The 26,508-nt window shown below is 37.8% G+C and overlaps 2 protein-coding genes across 3 annotated transcripts; one reads left to right on the forward strand and one right to left on the reverse strand.

The window, feature by feature from the left end:
- The first annotated feature begins 1,205 nt into the window (after positions 1-1,205).
- Positions 1,206-5,346, forward strand: LOC143553018 (phosphatidylinositol/phosphatidylcholine transfer protein SFH1-like). Of its 2 annotated transcripts, XM_077043096.1 has the most exons (11): positions 1,206-1,365; positions 1,447-1,475; positions 2,621-2,704; positions 2,791-2,844; positions 2,926-3,003; positions 3,079-3,132; positions 3,223-3,282; positions 3,837-3,932; positions 4,043-4,144; positions 4,224-4,304; positions 4,848-5,345. In XM_077043096.1, the coding sequence occupies exons 1-11, from the start codon at positions 1,311-1,313 to the stop codon at positions 5,208-5,210; spliced, it is 1,056 nt and encodes a 351-aa protein (XP_076899211.1). In that variant the 5' UTR covers positions 1,206-1,310; the 3' UTR covers positions 5,211-5,345. The 2 variants fall into 2 exon arrangements, with proteins under 2 accessions (XP_076899211.1, XP_076899212.1); XM_077043097.1 differs by lacking the exon at positions 2,621-2,704 and having other exon boundaries at positions 4,848-5,346.
- A 45-nt stretch (positions 5,347-5,391) lies between these two features.
- On the reverse strand, positions 5,392-9,551 carry LOC143553017 (oligopeptide transporter 3-like). The gene is made up of 6 exons (XM_077043094.1): positions 9,043-9,551; positions 8,848-8,945; positions 7,195-7,764; positions 6,860-7,115; positions 6,156-6,338; positions 5,392-6,072 (listed from the first exon to the last, which is right to left on the reverse strand). Exons 1-6 carry the CDS (start codon positions 9,511-9,513, stop codon positions 5,458-5,460), a joined length of 2,193 nt encoding a protein of 730 aa, XP_076899209.1. The 5' UTR covers positions 9,514-9,551; the 3' UTR covers positions 5,392-5,457.
- Positions 9,552-26,508: the final 16,957 nt, after the last annotated feature.

A 26,508-nucleotide genomic window follows, 5' to 3' on the forward strand; every position in this document is an offset into this window, starting at 1 on the left:
TACAACTTTAATCACTTTGACATATGGTTAAACCTAGGGGTACACATGAATCGAAAGAACCAATCTAAAACCAAAAACCGATCTAAAATCGAGAAAACCAATAGTTTTTTTTTAAAAAAAGTCTGATTTCTAACTTCTGATTTTCTAGGGGATAGAATAATGTGTGTACACCACACGCACCATCTCTTAGGTACATGAACTAGCTAGCCGTGTATCCCTCTGTTTCTGGCTCTCGGTGTTTCTGTGTTATACGACCTATTTTATCATTATTATGACATCACCGTCGTGTAGTTTAGTATCTGTATATGTTTCCGTTATAGTTCTGATATGTTTTAATATGCTTATATATATACAACTAATTACGTTCCGATCGTGTGTCGGATCATGGTTCTGACTTTGTTAAGCATATGTTTATGTTCCGGCGTGGATTTCAAATTTGTATTCATAAGTTTTAGTCATTTAGACTGTCAAGTTAGTTTCTGCTTCAATTCAATATATGCTTTGTTTTCGTATGTTCGCCTTCACATTACTATTGTTCTTTCTGTTACTTGACAATTTTTGGCTCAGCCGTATTTTCTTGTTCGTATTTGTCTAATTTGTTAATGGGTAATCCGAGAAATCAGGGAATCAGTCATTGTAAATTGAAGCTCAAGAATAAAAGACTTTTATTTATTTTGTTTATTTCAACATTTAATAAAATTGACTAAAGATTTTTTTTTTATTAAATTTTTCTGGTAGCCTTGATTGTGGGTCAATATTAAACATGACTGTCTACGAGATGTTAATTGTGGGTCAAAATTGCACTAATTTTGACGTTATTTTACTAATCTCGTGAAAATAACGTTAAAAGTGGCGGAAGGTTAATCAGGCATCATGTGGTGGCGTTGATAGCCGAAAGACAAGGGCACATGCACCAATCAGCCGGTGTCCCGATGATTGAGTGCTATGTGCCTTATGTCCAAGGCTTGATGCAAAACTACTATCGAGTCGGGGGTCTCACCGGAAGCAGCCTCTCTATCCCTATGGGATAGAGGTAAGGCTGTCTACATCTTACCCTCCTCAGACCCTACCATAGCATTGCTATTGGTGGGATATACTGAGTACGATGATGACGATGCCGTCTACGAGATGTGTCACTACAGGAAAGTTCCTCATAGTCTCATACCATCCATCATCACCATAACAGCCGGCTCGTCAACATTGACCATCACAAACCTTCAATCTTTTAACCAAAGTTTGAATCTTTCGTCGCTAAATCATCATCTTTTTTGTGTTGTAAATTGTAATCAATAAAACTCAGCTGAATCCAAATGGGTCTTGTTTTTCATGAAGCAATTAATCAGTTCAAGGCATTAATGGACCAAGGTTTGTTCATACACTTATTCTAATATGTTCTGATCTTGTTCTTAACCATTACCCACTTACTGATTTTAACATTTTGGGCAGTTGAAGAGCCTCTTAAAAGAACATTCAAGGTGTTTCAAACTTTCTCCTTAATACCCTTTTTAGATCTGTCTATCTGTTAATCAAATCTTTGCTTTTTTATTCATTTTGTTCAAGATTTTATCTTGTATGTGCAAATGGTGCTCATTAAAGAAGTTATTTAAAAGTTTAGATCTTTAATTTCAGAGTTACTCAATTGGATTGATGATTCAATTCAAAAGTCAACATCTTTAGATTGTTTGACTTATTTTAGAGCACAATCTTTTTTTTTTTTTTTTTTTTTTTGTAAAAGATTTTATCTTATATGTGCAAATGCTACTCATTGAAGAAACTTGTTTTAGAGTTATTACCCAATTGGATTGTTGATCAAATTCAAAAGTCAACATTTTTAGATTGTTTGACTTGTTTTGGAACAGAATCTTTGTTTGTTTTGTTTCATTCTTTCTGCAAGGTTTTATCTTATATATGCAAATGGTGCTCATTAAATAAATTATTTTAAAAGTTAAGATCTTAAATTTAAGATTTACCCAATTGGATTGATGACCCAATTCAAAAGTCAACATTGTTAGATTGTTTGACTTGTTTCAAAACAGAATCTTTGTTTTTTGTGTTTTTCATTCTTTGTTCAAGATTTCATCTTATATGTGCTAATGCTACCCATTGAAGAATCTTTGTTTTAGAGTTACCCAATTGGAATGATGATCTAATTCAAAAGTCAACATTTTTAGATTGTTTGACTTGTTGTATAATAGAATCTTTGTCTGTTTTATCTCATTATCTCTGCAAGATTTCATCTTGTATGTGCTACTCTTTAAAGAATCTATTCCAAAGCCAAGATCTTTAGTTACAGAGTTACTCAATTGGATTGATGACTCATTTTAAAAGTCAACATCCTTAGATTGTTTGACTTGTTGTTAGAACAAATCTTTGTTTTTTTCTTTCTTTCTTTGTGCAAGATTTCATTTCACATGTGAAGAACTTATTCAAAAGTCAAGATCTTTCATTTCAGGGTAACCCAATTGGATTGATCATTTTCAAAAGTCAACATCTTTAGCTTTGACTTGATGACCCAATTGGATGCTTTAATCTTGTTTATCTTGATGATGAATCTCCTGTTTATGGTGTAATTTGATTTGGGTTTTAAGTAACTGATCAAACATTTGGATTTTATGTTCAGAATGTTCATCAAGATTTTATAATCGAAACTTTGGAGAGATTTTTAAAAGCAAGAGAGGGAAATGTTTCCAAAGCCCATAAGATGGTCACTTCATCACCCTTAACAATTATTATTATTTAAAAAAAATATTTTTTTTTGCTATTTTATGTGATATTTTGTATAAATTACAGTTGGTAGATAGCTTACAATGGAGGCTGCAAAATGGGATAGATGACATACTAGCCGTAAGTGTGTTTATCCAATTATCCGGATCGATTTGTGCAACTTTTTCTAATATATAATAACCAGTGAGTGTTCTTATGCAGAAACCAATAATTCCCACTAATTTCTATAGAGGAGTTCGTGACTCACAGCTGATAGGATTATCCGGTTACACAAGAGAGGTTACATTTATTATTTATTTTCGGTTTCTGGTTTGAAACTTTTTCATTATTCTCATTTATATTAATTTGTGACAGGGCCTTCCGGTTTTTGCTATCGGTGCGGGCGTCAGCACATATGATAAAGCATCGGTAAGACTTTGTCAAACTGAGCTGTGTTAAGTGACTCGATTGTTTTATTTTGAAAATTAATGATTTTGTAAATTATTTGGCAATTTGTAGGTCCATTATTATGTGCAATCACACATTCAAATTAATGAATATCGTGATCGTGTGATCCTGGTGAGAAGATATCAAATTATTTGGAGGTTTTAATTTTATTATTCTAATATCGTGTAATCTAGACACAGCCTGTCTAAACCCCATTTACCTAAATGAGTCCAACGGATTGACGGGTTGTAATTAAGTTGTAAACATGTTAAACGGGTTGGTGGGTTGGGATAAATGGGTTAAACGGGCTGGCGGGCTGGCCTGTTTAATTAAACGGGTTAAGCAGTTCTACCGTAGTACCGGAACACGATTCATATCTTAAACGGGTTATGAAAGCCCTGAACCTGATTATCTTCGTGTTGTGTTCGCGTCATATTTGGGTTGTAATCAAGTTGTAAACATAACGGGTTGGTGGGTTGTGATTAACGGGTTATCAGGTTGGTCAGCCTGTTTAATTAAATCGGGTTGGCACGTCGTTATGTTTACTTAAATGGGTTAAACTGGTCAACCCAAACATGACCCATTTATTAAACAGGGTAGATATGAAAACCCATAATCCCTGACAATTTTCGTGTCGTGTTTTGGATCATGTAAAAAATTGTAACCACTACTGGAATTGATTGTAGCCGGAAGCAACTAAACGGACTGGAAGATATATTGGCAAGTGTGTGAAGGTTTTAGATATGAGCGGTCTAAAGCTTTCTGCATTGAACCAACTAAAGGTACACATTAACATATATATTCACAAATATTCACGATTAATTCCAAATTAAACGTTTTAGCTTTTGAGTCCCGTTTAACGAGCTCTGGTGTTTTGGCATCCGCATTGCAGCTTCTAACAACTATCTCTACTGTTGATGATCTCAACTACCCAGAAAAAACGATCACATACTATATCGTAAATGTCCCATACATATTCTCTGCTTGTTGGAAGGTCAGCTTTTATATCTTCATTTGAATTTTTTTAAATAATAGTTAAGAAAGGTTATATGAAGATTTATTCGCCCTTGCAGGTTGTGAAACCACTATTGCAGGAGCGAACAAAGTTAAAAGTACGCGTGTTGCAAGGTTGCGGTCATGACGAGCTTTTGAAGGTAAGTTGGTTGATTATAACTAATCACAAGTTTTTAGCAACCCGAGCTCGGCTCGCTTAACTTACTAGAAATAAATGAGCCGAGTACCCTTCATAAGTAGTTTTTTAAGCTCGAGTTCCGTTCGAGCTCAGCTCATTTATTATTTATTTATTAGTTTATATCATATATAGTTAATTTTATATATATTTCAGTTATGATTATTATATATAGCATAATATTTGTTATATAGATATTTTAATTGTAAGCTTATACATAATAATAATTATTACGTAAATGTATATTTAATAAATAAAAATGATATAAATAATAAGTTCATTTAGGCTAGCAAGCCAGCTCGAGATCGGGCTCGTTTATTAAACAAACTTATTTTTATGCTCAAATTCAGGCTTGAGCTAGTTTAAGCTCGGTTTGATTCGAGCTTTTAGCGAGCCAATCTCGAGTAACTTATTTTTAGGGACCTCAAAAGTTTAAAACCACAAATTAAACATTAAATGGTGGTTACAAAATCATATCCCTTGACGGCTAATGTTTGGTGCTATACAGATAATGGACGAGTCTTCCCTCCCTCATTTTTGCCGAAGAGAGGTGTCGGTGTCCCGGTCATGGTCAGGATCATTGTCCGGTGCATGGTCTGGTTCATGGTCCGGGTCCGGGTCAGGATCAGGGTCATCCAGATCTTCAGATGATGACTGCTACTCGTTGGACCATCCGTTTCATCAAGAACTTTACAATTACATGAAGCAACAATCCGGGATTCATGAACCATTAGAACCCACAAAGCACGGATCGGTCCATGTGCATGTCCCGTGTGACACTGAAGATGTGGAATTCCACAAATCACTAGAATCGGAGTTGGAAAAGCTTCGAATCCAAAGTACCCGCTCCGTGTCTTTAGATAAAGTCTAACATCGGTTATAAAAAAGCGTCTTTAGATAAAATGATGAAGACCTATTATTACTGATTAGTCATTTGTATTTGTAGTATTGTTGTAACAATCTTCAACTTGTGTGCTGAAGTCTTGTTGTATAAACTTATACCAAAATCAAAATAATAATAAACTAAAGTCCAAATACAAAAACAGATACAAACCAATATGTTAGCTCGTGGATATTCCCTCTTATTCTATCGTTTTTAACTACCCCGATAACCGACTCTAGAAAATCGGGCATCCCGTGACATTAATCCCGGGTGCCGTGGGACATTTGGCCAGAGGACAATGGTCTGGTTTCGCCCCCCACCACTTCAAGTCGACACCCTCGTTTTGCAGGGCGAAAAACAGAAGCACCCCCATAAACGCGGTCCCTGCATCAAGCGCAGCCGACAATACATAATTATACTTCTGCCACCATTGTTTCCGGTACTTAAACACGAAGTAGTTAAATATTATCCCGGTGACAAGCCAGCTGGCAATATTAGTCGGCGTTGCGGGCGGCATTCCGGCGAAACCGTACGATATAACGGGTATGTTAATCAACGGGATCCATTTCTTCTCTGGGAACATCTTGCTCAGTATCCATACCGGGACCGGTAAAAATGCGCCGATTAGAAACAACCATACGAGGTTTCTGTACAAACCGCCCGGGCCAAAGAGTCTTTGCGGGCCGATGAGTCCCCATATAACCGAAGCATCAAATGTGACCTTGAACTTGGGGCATGTCCACGGGCTCTCGGGATGAAGCCCGTCGATGTCACATAAGTTATCGATATTCTCCAACATCCACCATGATACTGCAAGGTTTACCGTCCCGGCAACTAGAGTTCCGACAAGCTGATAATGTATACGCGTGTGCATTAGTTTACTGACTGAAAGAAATTCGTTGTAATTGACTAGTATTAATAAAACAAACAAACCTGTGCTGTGAACATGCACCGAGGTGGGATCTTCATGTAGTGCCCGAGTTTAAGGTCAGATAAGAAAGAAAGAGCGTGAACGGTGCTGATTCGCCCGTAGATCTTGAAGAGCAAGTTAGCAATGGGCTTTCCGGGTAAAATGTATCCGAATATGAATTGGGCTATGATGTCGTATCCCGGTTGCTACATTACAATATTAGTTAAACTTAGTTAAAAAAGTTATTTGACGGGTTGTAATCAAGTTTTTAAATAGAAAACGGTAATGAAGGGGTTAAACGAGCCGTAAATAGGTTGAAGGGTTGACCTGTTTAACTAAATGTGCTAAACATGTCAAACTGACCCAACCCACCCGTTTTAGCCAAAGGTCACCTTGTTTAAACAAAAGGTCAATCCGGCCCAACCCGTTTAAACAAAGGTCAATCCAACACAGCACGTTTAAACAAAAGGTCAACGCGTCCCAACTTGTTGTAACAAAAAGATCAACACGATCACGACCTGATTGTTAATTGGGTTGGATATGACAACCCAACGCCTAGCTGTTTACCATGTTCTGGGTCGTGTTAAGGAAAAACCATTACATTTTCAAATTCTTATATAAACCCCTCTTAAGTGACGAGGAAAAAACTTTTAGCGCGAAAAGAAAATTGTTTATTTGAAATAGAAACCAAAATAAAGTGCATTAGGTATTAAACCTGTAACGGTACCTGGTTGGTAGTAGCTTGAATGACCCCGATAGGGAGCGTAACAACAAAAGCGAGTACAAAAGCAAAAAGAAAACCCCACCACGGAAGTTGCACGTCTTCCTTATATACAAAACACATCATCAGTGACAACACGATGCTCCCGAACAATAACACTAGGTACCACCATTGTGGCACTTGTTTATAACTCTTCATCAGTTTCGCATGAATGTCGATTTTCATGTTCTGCACTGCAGATATACTCTGCTTCCATATATCCCTACATGATATAAATCCAGTAAAGAAAATAAGTTACAATTTTTTTGTATCGTTTACAAATTTTTCGAAAATTTGATTACCCGCCATGAAATAGGGCGACATGGGTCAGTGTTGCGGTGAACCTGGCGAACCCCGAACCAATGGAGAGTGCAAACAAAGGACTCAAATAGAGTTTGCTATAACTTTCGTACGCGGCTATGTTTAAGTCAAACTGTGGGGTCAAGACTCTGGTGGTGTCATATTCGTGACCGGTTCGCGTGAATAGTTTGTTGGAGAAAATTGGGAATTTTCGGGCGTCAAAAGTGTCGTATTTCCAGTAACAAAGTGGGACAATTATGTAAATGAACATGATAAAGCCTACGCCAACATTTACAATGGAAGTCCAAGGTGTGACTAATGGGCTACCGTGGTAGGCTGAAATCCCGGCCCAATCAAGGGTAAATGCACCCACACCGAGACCGTGGTAGCCCGATCCAATTTGTTGCGCGGTTATGCTGTTGGGCCAGGCCCAGCAGACCCATGAGAAGAAAGTCAAGATTGGGAAAAGATAGCCTGGAAGTGCATAGTAGGCGAAACTTAGAACCAGGAAGATCATGAAAAACCGCATTCTTGTCATGCCTTGTGCTTTTGTTTCCTTTTCGTGTAATGCTCTGAAATCAAAACAAGTTAGCCATGTTAATTTGGAAATTACATCCATGTATCTTTTGATTAACGAATAACGACTCAGTGAGTCGATGGCCTAGATTATTATTCGACTTCATTTTCATGGGCGTTATTTTCTTGACTTTCGATTACTATTCTCTTATCTTTCGACAACGACCCGTCGTCGTTACTATTGAAAACGAAAAAAATATACCCCATTTGTAATCGGTCTTTTTGAAAATAACCCATTCGTTGAAAAAATTCTATTCTCAACAAGTGACATACGGAACTAGAAATCTTTGCTTTATAACTTTTTAATAAAGAGTTTGAAATTCCATTGATTTGATGATGACAACGAATATGTGACACAGAAATGTACTCAACTTTCCCCTTATTCCATAGGGTCACCCCACAAATGCACAAATGAAGGAATATCTATCAACCATTCAAGTTTAAACCCACATATTACAATTAAAATCATATAAATAAATAATTGAAGAGTAATAACTGAAATCATGAAATCAAATAAACAAATTAACTCAACACGAAATTTGCGGGTTTGGAGGTAGTCTAAACGGTTCCGGTCAACTTAGCTCAAACCTGCTAACATCTGTTTACGGGTATGTTTGGCAAAACCAGCTGGTGGCTGAAAGCTATCACCTTTTAGAAATATTTAGGTGTTTGGCATAATTTTATTAAAAGCTCCAGCTACTATGCCGAACATCTTAATATTTTTAAAAAACTACAGCTAACAGCTTCCAACTACAGCTACCAGATAGTTTTGTCAAACATAACCCAAAACTTAAAACGTATAAATAATATTTACACAGTCTAAACATGACCGTATCAAAATTTTAAAAACATATATGTATTTTCCATTTCTGTAGTTTTAACTTGTATTGAGTATTGACATGTAAAAAAAATCAAATACTTCCTCTTCATATTAAACTTTCTATGTTCATGTCTACCCGTGACTAAGTACTAGTCTAGTTCAGGTTCATACATGTGACATGATTACTGAGTCCCAGTACAAATTCGTGGCCAACCCGCCAACCCGCAAACACGACCCTAATTCGAGGAGAAATACAAACCTAAAAAGAGAAACCTGAGCAAGGTTTGACGGCCACCACATCTCCACCGGATCCACCAAGTACCTCCTCAACATCCCAGCCCATCCATACCCCAATATCTACCATACACAAACAAACAAACAAACACTATATTAATATTAATATTAATATTAATCCCAATACCCAAACACCACCCAATTGAATTTAAACACTAACCTGAGTAGTCAACACAATAATCAACGCACAAAGAAAACTCAAACTCTGTCTATAATAAGCTTTCATAACCGTAATGGCTCCAATCGAGTACGCATCACCACCACCGGTGGACACACCACAATTAGCAAACACCGTGATGATCACGTGCTCTTTCATATTAAACGGACCCGGGTTCAAACTGAAGCTCCGACCCAACAACTTATACTCCTTGGTCGGCAACGTGGCCGCCATAAACTTTCCGATGGGCAAAACGGTAATTTGCATGAGAATTGCTGATATGGCCAACGGTTGGGTTCGGTATATGAAAAAGGTGTTGAGGAATATTAATATTATGCATGAACCTACACCCAGTGTCCATGCTCGGAATGTCATTACCGGTAGTGACGTGTCGTCGGTCTCCGGTACCACCAACGCCACCTCCTCCACCGTGCACTCGGCGGCGGGTTGTTTCTCGCCGGTGTCCATTTTCATATATTATTATTATTATTATTATTATTATTATTATTATTATTATTATTATTTACTAGCACACTCACAGTTTGAGATATGGTTTGAGGTACAAAGTACTGGACTTTTGTTTTTATAGGAGAGAGAGAGAGAGAGAGAGAAAGGATGGAAATTACGGAAATGCCCTCACTGGGAGATTTTTTAACCGGAAACGAATCCTCCAAATGAGGCTATTGGCTAAATTTACCACATCGGGATATACTCGTCTTTTAATCCGGGAAAAACGTTCACCTAAGGCCAACGCACGTGAACACTCGCCCGAAGGCGCACGACAATGCGGTGACATAAAACTAGTTCAATTCAATGATTCAACTAATGAAATCCACTTGTTTGCCTTGTCTCAAATCGTCACCATGGTGCCTTTGAAATTAAATGTTATGGGCAGGATTCGAACTTGAGTAACATGGAACACCAAGTCTTTCTCTTACCACTTCACCGGTAGTTACGATTTCTTTTACTTGTGTTTAATTTTTTGGACATGATTATTAAATAAAAACTGAATTTCTATTGGCTAATTGGTATTAAGAATTTTATGTTAATGTTTTGAAAACCAGACTGGTTGGATCGATAACTGTTAAAACCGGCTGTTTTATCGGTATAATTCAAAAGCCAAGCACAATTAAGAGTGCCGGTACAACTTGTTACGCGTTTACCAGTCATTCTATTATAACTAGATCATTTTATTCCTGTTAAAAATAGTTTAAGATGCTTGTTTTTTATGGTTGAACCGGTCAACTTGTTTGATTTTTCTGAAATTAACATCATATTTTAGTTATATTTTTAACTTGCTCATTTAAGAACTCAAAAGTATGGTTAGTAATACCCTTATTGCAAAAAAAAAAAAAATCAACTAAGAACAAAAAAGTAAACTATATAAAACATGGAAGTAAATAAAAAATTTATACAAAAAAAGAAAAAAAAAATCTCAAACATGCCCGTGATCATGAATTCATGATAGTCTTTATTGCATAGATCATCTGAGTAAACTGGGTAAATAATTTTAATTCATAAATAAATATTAAAGTGGGTGGGAATGAGTTGTTACTTTTCAAGGGGTTGTGAAAATCACATGTCGACACACTCTCGGACCAATTTTTCAAAAAAAGGTTTCCTACGTGTCTGCATGGGACCAACTCACTTTATGTCCACGTGTGATTCTTATGCAAGGTAGACTGACACGTAGGTCAGAACGTGTGAAGCCCAGTGTCGCTTGTGTGAGTTGCTAATTCATTCACGCAATTTTTCAGTAGGAAAAAAGTTACGAGTAATGCTATAATTAGGATATTTCGTATTAAATAAGTTTATCTACAAAATAATCAATCTCGGTATTAATTGCATTCAACTGAATAATTTTTTTAATCTCTTATAAATAAAACGTAAAAATTCAATTAATATTTATTTTTTTAACGGTTAACGAATTATATATTCAAATGACTTGCTGGCTAAATTTTATGACATCAGGATATGCTTGCATTTCGATCCAGGAAAAACTCTAACCTAAGGCCAACGCCCGGGAACACTCATCTGAATGCACGACAATGTGGTGAGATAAAACTCATTTAGTTTAAGGATCCAGCTAGTAAACGCTACTTATGTGTCTATTGATAAAACACCATCTCTTTTTATTACTCCATCACTCATTCGCAATTAATATTTTATCGCCACACTTAATATTTGTCCCTTTTAATATATTTCATTTTTATTTATGTTCACTTTATAAGTGAGAGGTAGGGGGTTCAAACCTCACTACCACCAACTTATATGGAGATATGATGGATGACCCTGGCTTGCTAGGGTTCGAGTCCTGATCTCACCCGGTTTTACCGGCTCCTCGCTGTCGTGCTGTTTGGCGGGCGTGGGGGTCGGGTTTTATCCGGTGAATCCCTCAATAGGTGGACCACTAGGGGCTCCGTCCGTCCAGACTAGTGGCCGGCTCAAGCTACCTTTAGCCAATGGGGGTCGCGTACAGAGTACCCGGCCTTACTTAATTGGCCGTTCAAAAAAAAATGAAAACAACACATTTGCATTAAAGAAAAATAAAAACTATTCATTATTATCATATTACAATCATCTATGCTCTCTAATAAAAATCTATTTTGTAATTTGTCATTTTCATATTAATCTCCACAATTAAAAACCAATTAAATCCCTAAAATTATTCATTACCAACCTTTTATTAATTAATAACTACTAATTTGAATGACGAGAATAACTAACTAAATACTTAAATCGTTATAAATACCATTGTACAATAGTTGTCTCTTAACAACATGTGATAAGTTTATTGTTTTTGTATTTTGTTTGCTTTATGTAAAATTTTTATATTAATTTCCCATACGAGTCTCAAGCTAGTATAAATATGTAACAAACTAACATGGTACCCAATAACATCCAAAGCATGAATTAAAACATAACTTGCTAATCCAATATATTCAGATTTTTAAAATAGTTAAGTATTATTTGGATTAGCCATACTCAAATCACAATCGTTAAAAACAACTTTCATTAAGTTATCCAAATTTGTCACGTAATTAGTTGCTTCCGAATTTGTGATCACCATTGATCACAACACACTTGTATGCATCCGCATTAAGATCGACTATACGCTTAAAACGTCTGTTGTAAAATTTGGAATTACATACCATATTGGCATATGCATATTTCTAGGCACACATTTATCGTGTTCATTAATTTTGTAACTTGTTCAATTGAGAAGGGTAACGCACTAGAAGAAGCACCTCCACTAACAATTTTCTTTCTGAAAAAGAACTATAACTAGACACGAGTTGGTATAGAAATGTTAAAATAATTGCCACACTGTTGATGTAGAATCTGACAAAAGTCGTTTAGAAACCATAATATATAGTATGATGGTGACACATGTTGTGATATAGAAAGCGGTAAGTCCCTATACAAGTTTGTATACTTAAGTATGTGTAATGGAAGGACTATAAATTGGGGTGTTTTGCGTTATGTGACACCCAGTCAGTAAAAGATGGGTTTTGTTTTTAGGGTGTAATGGTGTATGAGCTACAAATAGTAATATAACAATAATATATATACATATATATATATATATCACACACATGTATATATATGGGTAGGGTTAACATACAAATAGAAAATTTGTACGAAACGTGTGAACTAAAACAAAATTGAAGGCAGTGGCATTTTTGTAAATAATTGGAAATCATGTATGTAATGTAATTTTATTGCGCTATATATTTTACAAATAGAGTAATTATAATTTACTAATAGAGTAATTTTATTACTCTACAACTAGATAGTTTACAAGTAGAGTAATTAATAAATAGAGTAATTTTATTACTCTATTTGTATATAGAGTAGTTGTTTCAATTAGAGTAATTTTATTACTCTATTTGTGAGTAGTGTAATTATTGAATCATCATCATAATCTTCTTCTTCTTCAAATAGCGTCCTTTAAAAACACCTCTGTTGTAAGGCCCCGTTACCGGTAGCCCTACTTTAGTGTTGGATTTACTCATAAACGCAGTTCTAAATATCAGAGTTAATTAAAACATTCGCGGAACATAAAAGCTTTCATAAAACATTTCATAACAAAACACCTCTTGTCTTAAAACAACATCTTGTCTTTCAAAATAAACAAAACATTAAACTTAAACGTCTTGCGTCTTCCGATTCCAGCCCTTTATTCAGTGCCACGTGTCTCCTCACGCGAGTTGTCTCATCCTACTCACCTGCGTGCATACTAAAAGTCAGCTACGCTGAGTGAGTTCTAGTTAATCACATAATCATACAATACCTTCTTACATTTCATACTTAACCTCTTAACTTTCTTACATACACACGTAAGTGCATATACTTTCATTCTTACCTTCATACTTCCTTTACATACATAATCATACGTTTTAAAGAGCCTTTCGTCCTATAACCTCACAGATATTATAAGGGTCTGGTCCCTAACATCACAGATATTATAAGGGTCTGGTCCCTAACATCACAGATATTATAAGGGTCTGGTCCCTAACATCACAGATATTATTAGGGTTTGGTCCCTTTGTTTCGTGTAACTGTACCATACCTGTTCATACATACTTTCCTTGACAATACGTGCAATCTCCGAAGAGCATCCACGTACCATTGTCATAACATACATACATTATGCATACATCATATATTCATACATACATCATATCTCTCATCATACTTATCAATCATATCTTAACTACCACCTGACGGTTCATGCAATATCCGAAGATCGTTCTCGCACCGTCAAGCAATCATCATACATAAATCATACAAGGCATACACTTATCACTTAAGATAAGTGTATTAACTATCACATCGAGTATGCACACAGTCCCGAAAACATAACAAGGAAGTGGGGCTAGAAACTCACCTCAAGGCGGTTGCGTTCACCGTTTACGGTTATCCCCTTCTTTAGCTGTGCGCGACTAACTGTATAATAATTATACGTATCAATAACTATCACTACACATATCGTCTTTCTAGTTTAATTATTACCCACAACGAACGGGGTTCTAGGGGCGGCAGCCCCTAGCGGGGTCCAAGGGGCAGAGCCCCTGGCTGGGGTTAAGTTGCCAGGTCAGCTTGAAAAATTCTATTTTCATTAACTGTCTTATCACATTTTCCATTAGCATTTTGAATCATTGAATAATATGCTACTTAAAAGTTCAAGGGTTTATTTGTAATTAAATCATTCTTTTCTAAATCCAGGGACCATTCTGTCATTCTGTTAAACTTCTAATTCGCTACTTATACTTAACGAACTGACTTACCATGACGAACTGGTTCTTGTAACGAATTGGAACCTTTAACGAATAGGACTCTTAACGAATCAGTCCATGTAGCGAACCAGTCCAAGTAGCGAATTGGACCTTCTAATTCGTTATCTACTTTAACGAGCTGGTCATAACGAATCAACGGTGATTCGTCAGTTCGCTATGAACACGAACTGTAATCAGTTCGCTATGTTCCCATGGACGAACTAGCTAGCGAATCACCTTTAATTCGCTATATTCCTGTAGCGAACTAGGGTTAGGTCAGGAATGTCAGAACATTCCCTGACATTCCCCCTTAACCTCGTACCACTTTCCGGCGCCGTCATTGCCGGAAAGCCGCCGGAAAAACGGGTTTTAGCTCGTTTTTCACCGTTTTTCGTCCCGTTCAATCCAGATCTGAGCTAGGGTGACTCTTAAGCTCATCATAGGTTCGGTTTATACCCTAATCCACCCGGATCTCGTGACTTAAACGGTTTAACGGTGTCGGCTCGTCGTTTCATGATTATATCTAACGGATTTAAGCTCAAACAATAAAATACTATCATTACCTCGGGTCGGTTCTCGGTTTCCTTCTTGATATCGGTTTAGAGAGAGAGAACTAGAGAGAGAATTTTAAGTGTGTGTTTTGGATGGTATAAGGGATATGTGTAAATGAATTAAATGGAGGATTAAGGGTATATATATTTTTGATCATGGGCTTAAGCCCATGGTCTTTCCTTCATTCCTCCATAACCCAAGTCCATAACCCATATCCATTTACCTAACACAAGTCCATCTCGTATTCTATTCAACTAAACCGATAACGACCCGCTATAAAATAAACGAACTTTATTTTATTAATATAACCGAAAGTAGGATGTTACATCTGTAATTACAAATTGATTGGCAAATCGCACACTTTCTTGTTTCAATATGTCGTAACAAGCTTCAAATCGGCTAAATTGTAAACATATACTTATCTAATATAATCACAATAATCCGGTCTCGCCGGAGACGCACAGATCTAACTTCCGACCGGAACGATACATAAGCTCTAATGGTCGTCCGCCGCTGCCGCCAACTAGAGCGAGTGTGTTGCAGTGGAAGACGACGACGATGCCGCTACCGGAGTTAAAGTGTCGCCGGAATATTTGTCGTCGTTGTAGATACGGAACAACGCTTTGTGCCAGTGGCGAAGCAGTGGAGATAACGGATTTTTAAGTGTGCGGTGGTTGAAGAAGTGGGGGCGGAGGTTGGCGGTGGAGTGATCGGAGTTCGGTGGTTTGGTGGTGGATGATGAAGAAGATGGAGATGGGGTCTGGGGTTGGTGATTAGTTTTATTGGAGAAGAAGAGGAAATTGTTCAAGATTGGTGATTAGTTTTATTAGAGAAGAAGGGGAAATTGTTCAGTTCGTATGTTTGGTACAGATTTTTTATTTGTATTTGATCTTTATCCTATATAATAATAATAATAATATAAACACACAAAACATACAGACATGTTGGGCGACAACTTTCTTCCGCCCCCGCCCTTTTTCGCCCAAATTCGTCGGGGGGGGGGGGGGGGATCGGTGTTCCACCTCCTTCTGGCCCATTTTCGCCCCAACCATCGCCCCACTACGTTCGACCTTATATATTAGGTTTTGATATGCGATGCAATTTTTTAAACAATAGAGAAAATAAAAGGCTTTATGCTGAACGATTTTATGAAAATCCAACATGCTAATATGCCATTTCTAAAAATTGAACTGTTAGCCGTAATTTTTGTACAACACATTCACTTTATTCCTATATATTTTTTATCTAGATAAACTAGTGTTTGTGATGTATGTTCTTGATTTTTATTTGTTCAAAGAGATTGTTTCGTGTTAAGAAGAGAATCTTTCTTTTTTTCTTTTAGGATTGATTGTAATTTCATATAGAATTAATAACTTATTTGTTTGTGACTTCATATGTTCATTTATAGTGACGAATTACTGATGAAGTGCCCGTTGTAAATGAGCCATCACCAACAAATTATTATTGAAGAACCTGAGCAAATTAGCAACGAGATACCGAAGATCTTCCGCCATCGAAGAGTTTCCAAAAAAAAACTAACAGATTTAGACTTATACACCCTCACCAAGTGTCTATTGGTAATCCGTCGAAGATAGTTGTTTTTTCCTAGGTTGTGGTAACGCTCATATACTCACACCCGGTATCTATTGGTAATTAATCATGCATTAATCTGTCGTCAACCAACGACAAATAGTTAATTAGCTATGGATTTTTAACTATCATACACACACTCACACCCGCTTGATCTTTCTTCCATTAAGTCTAGTCATAGGTTCAATCTTATATAGAAAAGAATATCAATCGAAGGATAAGTTGGGTCTTATAGTCAAATAGTTGGTACGACTTGGTGAGTGTTTGGACAACTTTCTTTTGGCCTATGTAAATTATTAAAGTTGATTTAACTCTTCATCTACCGTAAGTCTATACCCACTCATCAAGGGCAAAAAATAAGAAAAGGGTTATAGCTATATCTGTTTTATTAAAGTAGTACGGTCGTGAGCCAATGACTAGTGTAAGGTGCACGCGATGCTTTGAAAATTGGATATGTTATCAAACAAGTTTTAGATAATTTTATTTCAAATAAAATGATCCAATTACAATAAAGATTAAAGAGGTAGGTAAGCGGACAAAAAGCTGCGTCGCCACCCCTTTTTGAATGACAAAACCGGTCCTACTGAAAACAAGTTTTATAAAGTAATCCAAATTTTTGAGAAATCACTTGATCTTCAACAATAGTCCATGGATGCAAGACTATTGGGGACATAAAGACGAGCTCCTTTTTAAAGTGAAGTAACGAACAAACATTTCGTTTTTAGAATAGAAGAAACGGTGTAATTTTGTGGTAATCTTATTATTTCATGTTAATGACTTGTATATTTCATGTTAATTTCTGGTGCATAATCTAAAAAGTCTAAAATGCCCTTTGAGTTAACAGGATTACCAAACGAATTTAGTCTATCTAAACGATACGAACCACAAGGTGTGTTAGACGAAAATAAATTAAACTCTGGACTTAAGTGATAGCTTTGATCAAACCTTAGAAAAAATAAAAAAGAACGTCACTTAATTATTAAATAAACTTAGGCCTAGAGTTTCAACTAGTCAACTTTGAATATATACTTTTCATATTTGCACCTTATGGTCTTTCATATATGTCCTATGTAGATTATTTGTTCTTCAACCAAAGCATATTTGCACCTTGAAGTTTTTAACACATTGGATATTTCATTGTTCATTTCTTTAGCTATGTGTTCTTTTAACACATAGTCTTTAAGGAAACTATAATCAGTGTTGCTAAAGGGTGTAGTTAAGGATAGAATACAAAACATGATAAAATTATTCTCAAAAGAGAATTTTTGAGAACTAAAATACAAAACAAGGAGGTTTTTGGTTGGGATAGCTTTTCACTAATCCATTCTGTGTTTTTTTAATTGAATTTTGCCATTCTAAAAAGATATTCTTTTAGTTAGTATTTTTTATAAACAAAATAAAGTTTAAAAGTTATATAATTTGTTCTTGTTTTAAAAAAATCACGGCTTTGATCATCACATTGAAATGCATTCTTATGGGTGACAATCGTGTTGGATTAGACATGCCTAGTCAAGATCAACGTGCTGACATGTATATTTGTTCTTATAAAAAATATCAAACCTAATTTAGACACACTCATATGCGACCTAAACATGACTCGTAGATGTTTTAATTATTTTTATTAACCTATAATGTAAACATTCTCTATTTTATGAAATGGAAACTGAAATGCCAATGATGTTAGTGGTCCATCAACAAAACAAAACAATTAAAAATTACTAAATTCGAAGTTCTTGAGTTCAAGTCTCCTTACGAGAGAAATTTGTCGTTGAAAAAATGGAGACTAAAATAAAGGGAACCATTCAATTAATTGAAACTTGTTGGCTATAGATTTGTCGTTATACTTTTGCCATGTGTAATGAAACCCCACGTCATGTGAACATCTGATCATATATGAAAATGGATTTAAGGGTTAGACATTAAAAGTTGTAGTATGTTTACATCCATCCATCTACCCCATTTTCATTACAAAAATATTCTTAAATTTCATTCATTTATCAACATAACCCACAAACAAGAATTTTTAATAGTAAACAAATCTAGATTCCTGTGATAACTAGTGACGGGTTTAAAGTTTGTGTGAGTGGGCCAAGGATTCCTATAATAGTTACTAACAAGTTTTTTCTTTTTTTAAAAAAAACACGACTATTCAATATATATTTATATAGTGATAGGTTAGAAAGTTAAAACAAGATGATAATACTTTCACTTACACGAATTTTGTACTAATATTCACTTGAAACGATACTAATTATCAGCTGAATACAAATTCTAATATACACGATCGTACCTCATCCACACCAATTCATTCACAAATACAAAAACACTTATAAATCAAATCTAAATTCCAAATCCAAACCACAAAAAATACTTTGCTGTATCCTGAATGAACTTTTATAATGTTCCACTATTGTGCTTGCCTAGTCGTTCACGAGTTACACCTAGGACTATCGACTACTAAGGACGCAAGTACTAGTGATATTCTATCTCGTTCCGAAGATGCAATTTGTACCACTTAGGGTTGGAGGATTTTCCAATTTATATAATAACTGTCAATTAGGGATTTGACAAGTGCACAATTTAATATTTTCGTCCATCCATAGCGACTACACTAGTCTGGTCCAGTCCCACTATGAGTAGTGGGCTTCACTTCTAACATTCATGGGCGTGATAAAAAATTCCAAGTGCCCTAATATAATTTGTTAAAAATATTATTATTGTTATTATATATATATATATATATATATTTTTTAATTTTATTAGTGTTAGTGAGCTCCGTGAGTGGGGACCTTTGCACCCTTGAGATACACATGTATGCCACTCAACATATGACTGTTTACTTTTGGTGTTTAGTTGTGAAATATCCAATCACTTCATCGAGTAGTGAAACAGATGTTACTTTTTTTTATTTATCAATGTCTTCATGACCGGGTGGTCGAAGCAGCCTCGTTACTGGTTCATTTGTCTGATTAGCCGGACTCTACTAGGAAATCGGACAAACTATTGTATTATATATAGTTACTAGCTTTTGAACCCGTGTATTACACGGGATTTGTCAAATGACAAAAATAAATAAATTCTGTTATTTAAAAAATATAAACAAAATGAAAAGTAAAAATAAATTAAATAAATCAGATATGATATTTTAATTGTGATTCTTAAAATACTTCTCAATATTACGTGTAGCTTAACATACCATATAATAAATCTAAAAAATTCATTGATGATGATAAACCGAGTTGTTTTAAATGCAAGGTCCTCCACAAGCCTTTGAAGCTATATTAGTTTTTATTGAAGTTATTTTGAAATGAACCAAAGTCACCAATTTTAAAATGACCCATACGTATTCGATGATTGCCTCATGTCAAATCAGAACGAAACATGTGATACAATTGTAGTTCGAAATGCGGCAAACACAATTTGGTAATAGGATTGCATGTCCGAAAGGTGTCTTCATATTAAACGCAACATATGATACAAATTATGTATACAAAGAAGTATTTTCGAATTTGTAATCATCACTTTAAGGTCTCATTTACCATGTAAATTAATGTATTAGACAAAGTATACGATTTATGAATTATAAAATTTTCACGTTTCATGAAAATTAATAATTGATTATATTTAGCATCAATTCTTCTTGAATGGTGATTATAAACGTGACATTTATACACCTTTAAATAGTTAATAAAATCCATCAAACTATGCTATAACCCAATTGATAAAATGGTTTTGACTATGGATAATTAGGATAAAGGAGATGAGATATTAGGAATTATGATGAAAAATTAGGCTATGAGTGAATGTAGGCTTGACACCTAAGCATCAACATTTTTTTTATTAGTAGAGTAACATAATATTTGTTTTGTTGAAATTGATTATGTAATAAATTTTTCTGAAATAAAAAGACGAAATTTTACAGTTTCCAAAAAACAAAGAATTCGGTTTTATAACTTTTTAGAAAAAAAATCTGAATTACAATTACAGGACTCCAAAATTCTTAGGTATAACTGATCATTGTTTTAATGCTTAAATTTTTTTTAGTATGACTACGTTTAGAATATTAAATTAAAGATACAAAATTAATAATCACATTAATTAGAAATTTAAATTAAACAGAATAATTAAAAATTTATAAATATGAAGTGAGAAGTCTCGCATAATTCAAACTGAATTCACTAGTCCTTATTGTTAAAACATGTGTTGACATTTTTAATAAAAAGTAATGTATACATTGAGCAAAATTATGTTTTAGGTTTTATATTATTATAAATAGTCATTAATGTATGCATTATATTTTGATATGTAACTCATGGGTCAAACCATTTTCATCAATAACCCATGGATAGCATGGATTAAGGAGAAGAGAGATTAGAAGATTAGTATGGAATTTTAATCTAGAAATGAATGTGGTTAGGACACCTAGGCATCATCGTTTTTGTTTATTAGTATTGTAAGATTATGAGACATGGTAATTAATATTGTGATATTTTATAGAAATAGTGAAGTGTTTTACGTTAGCTGTTGAATGCAAGGATATAGAATATTTAAAGTTACCAAATTGTCACAAAGTTTTGCTACAGCAGCTAGAAATTTGTTTTTTTTTTGGTCTTAAAGGTCTTTAGTTCAATTCCTTCCCACTAATTTTTCAAACTCCCATCTTGCCCAAGGATAGAGGTGTAACAGTTGCCATTCAAAAAAATCTATAATATATATAATTGAAAACCCAAAAATCCTATGTGTCGTGATGTGGTCGGTTCCTTCTTTCTTGGAGTCACCAGATTTGCTTGATTTTTAAATGGAGGCTTCTCATACATTTAACCAAAATTCACAAGTATAGGTCTTATCAAACCTAAATATATCTTAAACGGGTTATAACATCTCATTAAATTAAAAACTAATCTCACCAAATATTTGATTTAAAAATCCTATAAAGTAGGGATATATCCAAAATTAATATATGATTTATTTAATAAAAAGTTATCTATTATTTATAATTAAAAAATCAATTTTATTGTAAAAAAATAAATGGGTTTTAGGTCTCATCAAACCCATATAGTTTTTAAACCAGGTTATAACATCTCATTTATTTATGAAAAATTTATCATTAAACCATAAGTATATTATTAACTTTCATACAATAAAAAAAATAAATAAATATTATAAACAAATAAGATAAAACAGTCACCGTAATACAGGGAACAAAAACTAGTTAATTAATAAATAAAAGGCACCTTCACATGAAATATCAACAATAATATAGACAAGTATAATTTAAAAAAGGTTCAGTTGGTCTTCTAATGAAACCAAAATCACGTGGAAATTACACCTAACTAAACAATGATATTGAAGAAACACTAAGTGACCCGGTACAGATTATAGATAATCTGGGGGTTAAGTAATGTTTCCCACGGATGAGGTCTAGCTGAGAAGGCTGTTCTTCAGGAGACCTGCAAAACAAACACCGTAAGCTCGTCACTGAGAAGGGGGGAGTTCCTCCTTGTGACCACCCTCCGGCGTGAGAATCAGACTAGGTTGCTCTGAATATAAGTGTATATTAAGAGATTGCTAGATAACTGGATAGCAGATTATCTTACCATTCCAAGATATTGGAGTATTTATAGCCGAAGGTAGGTTTCCAAGAAGGTACAGCCGGCTGAATAGTATTCCTGTTCAACCAACAGTGGACTATGCACAGGCCATACTGGTTGGTGGGTAGGTTACGGCCAACAGTAACAAAGTCGGCTGCACTATTCCACCAACTGTAGATTATGCACGTCCCACTTACTGTGGATTGTACGCAGGCCATGCTGGTTGGTGAATAGGTTACGGCCAACAGTAACACTATTCCACCAACTGTAGGCCGCGCATGCTCCTCAGTAAGGGTTGGTGAGTAGGCAGCGGCTAATAGTGACAAACAGTACTAGAGGGTGCTCCTCCTCGCCCTGTTGTCGATGAGCTGTCACCCTGTGATTGGCTCATGGGCTGTTCTGGTCAGATCGTCTGTCCTATCCATACCTTGGTAGGTATGGTACAAAAGATCTTTCAGAATCAGACTGGCTCATTTAGGCGGGATTGTTCCCGCCTTGCTCATTCCTTCATGTGACTACTGAAGTAGCTAGTGTCTTGTGCGTGTAGCCCTGCTGTCTGCGGGTAGCCTTCCCTGATGGCTTGTATCCGCAACTGCGGGAACAGGCGGGGTACTTCACCATTGGGAGGCTTTCCCTGCGTGTTCAGCTTGTGTACTGCGCGTAAGATCCTATGAGCATGGTGGGTCCTGCGGGAGCAGATGGCCTTTGCGCAGACGTCCCTGTTCAAGGTGAGTCTTGCGGGACCAACTGGTCTCTGCTGGGACCTACCTCTTCAAGTCCCCCCAGTCCAATGTTCTTCTCCTGAATGTTTAATAAAGTGAGGTGAACTTTTGGACTTTAAGCAAGGGGTTTTGAAAAGGGTTTCTAGTTTTAAGGTTCTCCGTGGGGATTCTTCCCGCGGGTTTCCTAATGTCACTTGCAAAAATTCCCGATTTTTTTGCTTGATCTTTGGGTATGATGCGGGTAGGTATGTAACCTTCTCGCAAGTCAGGAGCGTTGAGTCTCACTTGTGTGGATTCTCCTTGAGGTTTTAGTGGTTTTGAACATAGTGATCAATTATGTTTAAACCACCAATTCCATCCTGGAGCCTCAAACAATGTATTTCTTGACGTTCCCGCTATGCGGGGATGTTATTTCCGTTTCCACAAGCATTGCCCAGAAGATCCTTCCTGGTTTCAATTCCCTGCCGGGCGCTAGGTATGTGAAGGGTTTTGCCTTAACACTGTACCCGCGCTCGTCTTACGGTTACTTTACTTTCAAGGTACTCCTGGCGTCAATTCCCTGCGGGTGCTAGGTACGTGAAGGGTTTTGCCTTAACACTGTATCCGCACCCGTCTTATAGTTACTTTGTTGCCGGGGTATTCTTGTCTTCAATTCCCTGCGGGTGCTAGGTATGTGGAAGGTTTTGCCTTAACACTGTACCCGCATCCGTCTTATGGTTACTTGGTTGCCAAGGTAAGGGGTATTTTCCCGCTTACCTTTGAATCTTTTTGAATTTTGAATTTTGAAATTCGAAAGGTTGGTGAGGATAAGAATAGTCCAAACATCTGAAACGTCGTGTGACGGTTTCTTCTGACTGTGTCAGGACGTGCAGGAAGTTATGGTGACGTGACAGAACATGGTCATTCCAGTCGCTTTTTCAGGCGCGTGGGCATGATTTTTCGGGCGCGTGGCCGCGAAATTACTGGCACACGTCCTTTCAACAGCTGTTGCCAGCTTGCTTTTTGCCACGTGTCATAGTTTCATTGCACCTTTGATTTCTCTCTCCTCCGCATTAAATTCACCGCATTAATTGCGATTACTATATAAAGGGGGAGAGGGTTATTTGCAATTCACACTTTTCACTCTTCTTCTTCTTCTTAGTGATTTCCGGCAAATACTCCCCTTTTTCAGGCAAGCACTTTCCCGAAATCACTCTTCTTTCTGCAAAAATGTCCTCTCGTGATGCTGAAGCTATAGCTGACGACAGGGGTACTGCTGGTGAGTGCCAGTGTGCTCTGCCCGGCGATCAGTACCGGTATGTTGTCAGGAAGTTCATGCTCGATCATCTCGAGCCTGAGTTTCCTGAATCCCACCAGACCGTGTACGATGCCCCCAGTGGCAAGATCGGGGTTTATGCTGCATTTTTTGTCTATGGGAATCTTAGATTCCCATTGACAAAATTTGTTTACCGTGTCCTTGAGAGGCACGGTGTCCATTTGACCGAGCTGCACCCCATGGCGATCGCCAAGATTCGCCATTTTGAGTGGGTGTGCCGGATTTTGGGCATCGAGCCCCATGTGGACCGCCTGATGACCTTCTATACCTGGAGGTGCATCCAAGGGTAGTACACCCTGACGACCCGTATTAAGGGTCTGAAGATTTGCGACACCGAGCGCAGTCTTCGAGCGTGGAAGCAGGAATTCTTCTACATTTCTGCCCGCGCCATCCCCCTTGCCATGAAGTTTAAAAATGGCCAAGCGATACCGAGCCTTCACGCCCCCAACTACCAGGAGGCGGAATGGTTTTCGAAGATATCCCGGATCCAATCTCCGGTTTACCGGTTTGCGGAGTCCGGGATGGTCATGTTAGGGATGAGCCGGGTGTGGAAAGATGCATCTCTGGTTCCCATCCTCCTCGAATACGGTTTGAACTCTATTCCCTATGGTATGTCTTGTTTTTTCTTTTTTGATACAAGTTTGTCTTCTAACTGTTTCTTTTCTTTCAGAGGGAAATGATTTGGAGTCGCTTCTGTTTCCGCGGGAAGCCGACGGTCCCGCGCGGATGGGTACTCGTGCTTTGGACGAGGGCGAGTTGCCCATCCTGGAGCAAACAGCGGATCGGTTTGTGGAGGTCTATCCGCTGGGCCACGAGATCCTGAGCCACCGGCGGCCAGGTAAGGCGATATTCTTTCCTCAACCCCTTAATGCTGTACCCGCTGTTGGAATTCTTGACCTGTCTTCTTCTGAGGAATCCTCAGATGCTCCTCCATTGGTGCGGAAGAAGAAAGCTGCTGCCGGCGGGAAAGGGAAGGAGAAGGCCTCCACGGCTGGTCCGGTGGTTCTATCTGACTCAGAGTCAGATAGTGAAGAGGTGGCGGGGAAGCCCGGTGGTGAGCAGACCACTGTTCCGGAGGCTACGACCGTTACCTCCGGAGAACCAACGAAGACGACGGTGACCGGTACCAAGAGGCCGGCTCCATCGGGTTCCTCCCCGCCCGTCCGTACGTTCAAGGTCAAGAAAACCCGTAAGTACAATCATAATGTCTTTGCAGATTTATTACTTCTTAAATTTATCTAACACTTTCTTCTTTGTGCAGGCGTGGATGTTGACGCATTCCGGGGTGAAGCGCAGGGGAGTACCTCCCCGCCAATGACGGTAGGCTCGGTCAGCCTTCCTGAGGCGTCGACCCAGGCGCCTGCGCCTGCATCCGCTGGTCCAGTTGCTCGTTCCTTTGAGCCAACTGTTCCTGGCCGAGATGACGTCACCGCCGGCCGTGAGTGCGATTTTTACAGCATCCTTCACGGAGCCGGCGGTTACTGCTGCTGCTGAGGAGGCGGCGACCGCGGCGGCGACCACAACGGCGACCACGGCGGCTGCCACCATGCCCGCGCCACCGGCACCTACGGCCGGACCATCAGGTACGCGCAGGGCTTCCCGCCGATCTTTGCCCCCTTCCCGTCTGCCTGACCTGTTGGATGGATTTCCTTTAGGTTCAGGTGATGGGTTTGGCGGCTATCGGCCTGTCATTGACCCTACAGGTGCGTAGGGTTACTTTCTTTTTCCCTTATGTTTTTTATCTTTTCCTTACTGCCTTTGTTTCTTTTGCAGTGTCGGATTCCAATGAAGTGTATGTTCCGCGATGGAACATACGCCGAGGAACAACCCTTCGTACCCCTGTGGAGTGCGTGGACTGGGCTCGCCACGCTGCTCCTCATGGTGCGTTGGGGGAAGCCATGGCTAGCTACCAGGAGGGTAGGCTAACCAATGAGCTTCGGGTTCTCCAAGCCCGGATGCAGCCGCGCGTCGAGCTGCTTTGTCGTGAAAACGACAAGTTGAAAGCAGCTCGCGCCAAGGACGTATCTGAGGCGCGTGCTCTCCGGGAGGAGAACCAACAGCTGGCGGCAGCTGCCGCCGACAAGGAGAAGGCCTTCAAGGCCCTCGAGGTTGAAGTTCAGGCGCGACTCGAGGCCCGCTCCAAGGCTGCCCAAGCTGTGAATGAACAGCTTCGGCTGGCCAGGGAGACTGCGCGAAACGCAACCGAGAGGGCTGCCAAGGCTGAAGCCATTGCTGAGCCTTTGCGTGTGGAGAATGAGGAGCTCAAGGCCAAATTAGATGCTCTCCAACGCGCTCATGATGCCTTGGCAATGGAAGATGCCAAGAAACTCCAGGAAATCTTGGACCAAAGAGGGGTGCTTGACCACACCGAGCGGAAGCTTAAGGGCGTCGAAGAGGCTGCCGCAAAGGAAGTTTTACTT

Source organism: Bidens hawaiensis, unplaced genomic scaffold (genome assembly GCF_021521415.1).
Source record: "Bidens hawaiensis isolate Kalapana, Puna unplaced genomic scaffold, B.hawaiensis_p1.1 tig00017066_1, whole genome shotgun sequence".
In the NCBI taxonomy this organism is placed as follows: Eukaryota; Viridiplantae; Streptophyta; class Magnoliopsida; order Asterales; family Asteraceae; genus Bidens; species Bidens hawaiensis.